Source organism: Stegostoma tigrinum, chromosome 31 (genome assembly GCF_030684315.1).
Source record: "Stegostoma tigrinum isolate sSteTig4 chromosome 31, sSteTig4.hap1, whole genome shotgun sequence".
Classification (NCBI taxonomy): domain Eukaryota; kingdom Metazoa; phylum Chordata; class Chondrichthyes; order Orectolobiformes; family Stegostomatidae; genus Stegostoma; species Stegostoma tigrinum.
In genome coordinates this window covers 19,839,197-19,845,294 of record NC_081384.1, presented here as the reverse complement: position 1 = coordinate 19,845,294, position 6,098 = coordinate 19,839,197, and the positions used below count along the sequence as shown (strand labels likewise).

The 6,098-nt window shown below is 42.5% G+C and overlaps 1 protein-coding gene across 1 annotated transcript; it reads right to left on the bottom strand.

Annotated features, from left to right (window-relative positions):
- Window positions 1-1,859: 1,859 nt before the first annotated feature.
- Window positions 1,860-4,138, bottom strand: LOC125466352 (twist-related protein 2-like). The gene is made up of 2 exons (XM_048560746.2): window positions 3,184-4,138; window positions 1,860-2,304 (listed from the first exon to the last, which is right to left on the bottom strand). Exon 1 carries the CDS (start codon window positions 3,672-3,674, stop codon window positions 3,201-3,203), a length of 474 nt encoding a protein of 157 aa, XP_048416703.1. The 5' UTR covers window positions 3,675-4,138; the 3' UTR covers window positions 1,860-2,304; window positions 3,184-3,200.
- Window positions 4,139-6,098: the final 1,960 nt, after the last annotated feature.

Genomic DNA, 6,098 nt, shown 5'->3' with positions numbered 1-6,098 from the left:
CGGGCGAATTTGGCGTTTTATCAGGAAGAATAACTAAATGCAGCGCCAATATCTGGGACAATGTTTTATTCGATTCAAGCGGGTGTGATTTTAGGGATTTTGAAGTTGCTGTTTGATGTTCAATGCATTTTAAAGTCTGTTCGGGCCGGAGGTTGTGCTACGCTCGTTGAGATGTGTGTGTATTTTGACATCTATGGATGAGAGAAACTTTGCCTCGTTTAAAATCTGTAAGAGAGACATTGGATATTTTCAAGTGTGTGCGTTTGTGTAGTGTTTTCGGTGTCTTTTGTACTAGTCACAGCAAGCCTTTCTGTAAAAAAAAGTTGTAAGTCCCCAGACAGGACCAGAGAGAGAAGCTAATTTTATCCAGGTGACGGCTGGGAATGTTTTCCCCATCTCTACAAGAAACAGCTGAAAACGCGACTTTGCTGCGTTCAAAGTGCAACACTTTATGAGTGAAAGTACAAATTCCATCTGCACAGGAGGAAAGGTACGTAAACCTGAGAGCTACCTCATCGCCAAAGCGTCCGCCCTCATTCCAATGCAGCAAAATCTCGCCATTAGGTGCACGGATTGCCCAGGCGGTAAAGCTCTCGTTTATAGCGGTACAGTCACAGTATTCAAATGTGGTCATCCTAGCACCGATTAATTAGGAAGGTCCCTAATATTGACCAGAATAAGCGAGAACGTCTCAATCCACAATAATTTCCGTACCTGTGCTGCCAAAGTATTATTTAAAGGTGATTTACATTTTGAAAACTCGATTCTAATCGATGAAACAAATTAGTTGTTACTTTTAAAGAAATTGCATTTCGTTTCTACCGTTTTGTTGTTACATCTTTTAATGATACAATAAGTTGACAGTCAACCGAATACCAGTTCGTTGCACTGTTCCCCTACCCATCTCAATGGCTACTGTCATCGGCATTTCGTTCACACTGGTTCCCATCGGCGGCTTCCTTCGTTCTCACTTCTACCAGTCGTTCTAGTGAAATCCAGTGAAAGTCCAACCCCATCCCCTCACCCCATTTCTTCTCCCCCCCCCCCCCCCCCCACGCCCCACCTGTATTGGATAACAGACCCTGCGGTGTTTGACCCACGAATCCACAGAATCTAACCCATGCAGGTTAATCGTAAAAGTGCGTTTTGGAACACGACGTGCTTGCAAGAAATGCAGAGTTTCTGATAAATTGTGAGAAGGACTTTCAAATCATATCATTTCAACAGAGGTAGGAACAAATTACTGCAGATGCTTGAATCTGTGCTGAAAACTGAAATGACCCGCTGTAATCTCCAGCATTTCAGTTTTCACTTATTTCGACAAAGCACGGCTTTGCATTTGCTGAGACACGGTAAAGCGTACTTGGACATTCTTATAATACATTCTGGGTTTTTGGAGGTGATCCTAAAACGCAACATTTAAAAATTAAATGCTCGACATCCTGCTTGGCTCCTTTAAGGGGGATTTTCTGCTTCAGAACTGCAAAAATGAATTACTTCGTTAAAAGAAAATTTATATTGCTATCAATCTTTCTCTTGAAAGCACACATAGTATTGTAACAATCCTTGAGATAATCGGGATTGCACCTTTTTTGATGCATTTCAGAGCTTTGAGATTGCATTGGATATGCAGATTGAACTAACATACTTTTTCACTATTTCATATTTCTCTCGTTTATACACTGAGACCGTCGTCTCAAATATAGAGAGCATGAAATTTCCTTGAAGATTATTGTTAAGCATCTGACTTCTGTTTGATAATATTATTTATTTCGCTGTCGAATGCCTCAGCGCTCCCCCGGGAGCTATAAATTCGCCAAAACTCTACTGCAAAACACACAAAAGAACCTGACAAGAGCTGCTCGCAATGTGCATTTATTATAAAACACAGGATGCGATTGAACTTTTTTAAAAATAATAAGTTGGTTCACAACATTCAGAGCTCATTCTCCGGAAATAAAGTTCCAATTCAAATATAAAAAATAATATTTCACAACAAAGCTCTGCGCTTATATCCCTTTGTCCGCGGTTTTCTTCATTTTTTAATAACAAAAAAAATCATTTCTCAGTCCCGCCACACGATATACACGGTGGAATTGAAGCTTTGCAGGCAGGAGACATGCAAATAAATAGAGAACAATGGATCCACAGACTATTGTCGTCTGATGTCCCAGTTTACTTCAAGGTATCTTCATGTCCATCGCCCCAACCTGGTATTTAAGTGCTCTTGACTTTTGCTAACACGAGGCCAACTTTAAAATGCTCGGTGCACTGTGTAGAGATCCCACTAGCATAATATTGTGCCTGTAAGTCAAATGGGAGAATGGTTTGGATCATTTGGAAATGGGGGTGGGGGGGGGTGGGGAAGGGGAGAGAAACTTAAAGTAAATTGTAACTACCCAGCCCCTGACTGGGCACCTTTGAAGAGTCCCAGAGCAGTAATAAAAACACGAACAAGAAATTATTTTTTTTCAAAAACTCCATGCGAATAAAAGCCCAAAAAAATTAGCGTGAATCTCGACCAAAGAGCGAAAAAGACCATTAACTGCGGTTTTTTTTTACTCCAATGACTGGAACTAGAAGGTTTTGTGTGTGAGTGAGATCTTTAACAGTGTTTTTGGGGTGTGTGAGAGAGAGATTTGGAAGGACAGTGCCTGTAAACATTCACATTTGCTGAGCATTTGGAGTACCAGAAAGAAATGGGTGCATCCCTGCTCTGTTTGCTTGAACTTTCTTCCACGCTACACGAAGCCACAGCCACTAAATAAATATTTCGGGGCAGAGGGAAGAAGGTTACAAGTGGGGATTGTGGTCACCGTTGATTTTCATAACTTCAGCGTGTTGACTGATCCAATAGTTCAACGCCTTGCTCAGAGATTGGGGGGAGCAAAATAAAATAACAAGAGAAAAATATTACGCGCTAATGGAGAGGTTGGAGTTCCTGGGAGTGAGGGAAAATGTACACATTGAGGTAACACAGAGAGAGAGAGAGAGAGAGCAAAGGAAGCGACTGAGCCTCGAATGCCAGCTGAGATGAAAGAGGCGGGTTATTGTTAGGTGTTTATCTTCCACATTGCAGAAGAGTTACATGTCGCAGTCAGGCCATTTGTACAGCTGCATATGTGGTTTATACATCCCACCCTTTTCAAGGGATCTCGGTGGCCAAAAGCCTCTGACAATTACCTGCTCAGCAGCAAATGTTAAGGTCCAGCAGACAGGGGCCACGACTCCTCCATCCGCCAGACGGAGAACGCGTAGCTGAGCCTCTCGTGTGACAGGTAATTGCAGCTGGTCACCTTACTGTCCAGCTCGTCGTTCTGCAGCACCTGGTACAGGAAGTCGATGTACCTGGTGGCCAGTTTAAGGATCTGGATTTTGCTGAGTTTGTCCGAGGGCAGAGTCGGGATGATTTTCCGCAAGGTCGCAAAGGCGTCGTTCAGAGACTGCGTCCTCTGGCGCTCCCTCACATTCGCCACCACCCTCTGGGTTTGAATATCTTCCAGGCTCTGGGCGAGGGGAGAAATCTTCATCCCTTTCTTCCCGGTGCTGGGCCTGTGAGCCCTCTGGCCTGAGCGCCTCTTCCTGCCGATCCGTTTGTGCTGTGAGTCCTGCTCTCCTTCGCTGTTACTTGCGCTGTCCACGGGAGAAAACGGAGAGTTGGAGTCCTCATGCATGTTGCGTCTCACCAAACTCTGAAAAAGGTTGGCGTCAACGACGAGAAGAGAGAGGGGGGGAAAAGGCTCTCTGTAAACAGAAAGTACGAGTTTGTAAAAAAATAAACAAACTTACAGATGTGCCTTAGCCACTTTAGTCCCAGTGGTCCTAATTCTTCTCGCTGCCTTTTACTGCTTTCGTGGGGGTTTTAGCTTTCAAGATCCGAGAGAGGGCCCACATCCTGGGGAAGCTCAGAACTGATTGGGCCACATTCTCTCTAATGAGTGGGAGTATTCTGTTGGCAACCGGTGCAGAAAACACCCACTAACATCTGTATAAAATCAGCCTGCGGATCTGCTCCCATTTTTTTTCCAAAGCACAAAGTTGATCTTAAAGGATATCTAGTGGAATTCAAACGGATACAAAGCAGTTCGTGTAACGAGATTTGCAAATTGACTGTGCTGGGTGCTGGTTATATTCGGGAGGAAATGGCGATTTGTTAACAAAAAAAGGAACGGTAACTTTTGTCTATCGAGTTCACAGATTTAGTTAGTTGCCTTGATGTTTCAGCCGCTTTAACTGGTCGGTTGCGGTGAAAATGTTAATGTATAAACTGGCACAATCTGGACACTCCATGTTGAAAGACAATCCCCCAGTAACGAAATGCTAATGACTAAATCTCCGTTCGAGTTACGTTCTTGATGCTAATACACATTATTCCCTAATTAATCCTGTGTTTGATCAGTAGACACTCCCGCTAACCTCCTGCATTATCGCTGGCGCCCTATTGCAAACATTTTTGTCTTGTTAACTTGCTAAAGTCTCAAGGAACCGAAATGAAATATTTAAAACGCTCCTCCGGGCAATTTTCACTGCTTGTGTTTTTCGCCTGCTCCAATTATTGAGGTAAGTTTAATTTCAGAACTGTAATTCTCTTTGCGGTTCGATTTCTAGCCGTTCTACGATTTCTCTGCGCTCCCCTTTTTACATCTTCGCATCGGGGGCTCTGACCATGTTGGTAAGATAGCGCAGGAGGCAGGGCCTGGGACATCTTGCAAAAGTCCAACTTATTCCCCACCTAATGTTGCTTTTATTAGAGATGTAATTTGAAATTGCAGCACATGCTTTTCTTAAAAACAAAAGGCATTCCAGGGGAATGCACAGTTTTCAGCCACTCGACGTAGCCTTTGGTTAGACAAAATGTATCCTTGTACGGTCTGGATGCGAACTATTAATCTTGTCCATGTAGATAACTGCGCCGCCTGGCGCCCATTCCGGGATAAGCTGCATCTGGGAACCAGTTCGTGATCTTAAAGGTGAATGTTTCCAATTGTCCGTCTTTCATCTCACAGTTCTCTAACAGCCGTATACAATGAAGCTGATTAGAATAGTGGCAGCGACTTCTGTTGCAAACGAAACATTTGTGGACAGCGGGATGGCACACGCAGCAAAAGCTCAGTGAGTTTGTATTTGTTTGGTTGAATGAGGAAAAACGCCATGAAGGCTGGTATCAGGATGTAATTCATTCAAAGGAAGACGGACTTTTTTTTTCTAAAATCAATATAAAAATCAAGACTTGAGTTTAGTGGGTCGAAGCAAGAGACGTTTGTTTATCTTTATATCCCAAAAGTTTTGCATGGCAAGGTTGTTTCCATAGAACAGTATGGTTAACTCCCTCCCCCCACCCCCCCGTAAGACCATAAAATGTAGGAGCAGAAATAGGCAATTCGGCCCATCAAGGCTATTCAGCCATCAATGAGTTCATGTCTGATCTGATAATCCTCAACTCGACTTTCCCGCCTTTTCCCCATAACCCTTGATTTCTTAAAAAATCTTTATCTCGGGAGTACTCAGAATGACTTCTTGGTCATTCATTATTATTTTATTAACTGTTTATTAGTTATGATGTGATTATCTTTTAAATTAATTGTTCATTCATTATTTTGCTATTAATTATTCCCCAAACTAAAACTAATAATATCCCATCATTGAAAGCAGAACCTTGCTGTATATAAATTAGCTGCTGCATTTTCTGTATTACAATAATGACTGCTTTCCAAAAAAACATTTATTTAATTGCCAGTGATGCATTTTCAGACTTCTGGACATCATGAAAGACATAATATAAATGTAAATTTTATTGTTTCTGTGAAGGACAGACCTAAGCTATTCGCAATGGTTGTCTCCTTAAGCCCTGGTTGTGGATTCAAATCATACTGCAAGATGATGATAAAACCAAAAACAGAGTAGAACTAAATTTAGCTGCTCAGCCAGACAACAGATGGCAATTTTTTTTTCCCTAGGGATCAGTGTTGGGACCCACTGATGTTCACAAACTGAATAGAAACATGGAAGATAGGAGAAGGAGGAGGATATTCAGCCCTTGAAGCTTGCTCCCCCATTCTTCACAATCATGGCTGATCATCGAACTCAATAGCCTAACC

Bases quoted from the DNA above. Each gene is read 5' to 3' on its own strand.
- LOC125466352 (XM_048560746.2), bottom strand. From the start codon at position 3,674: ATGCATGAGGACTCCAACTCTCCGTTTTCTCCCGTGGACAGCGCAAGT.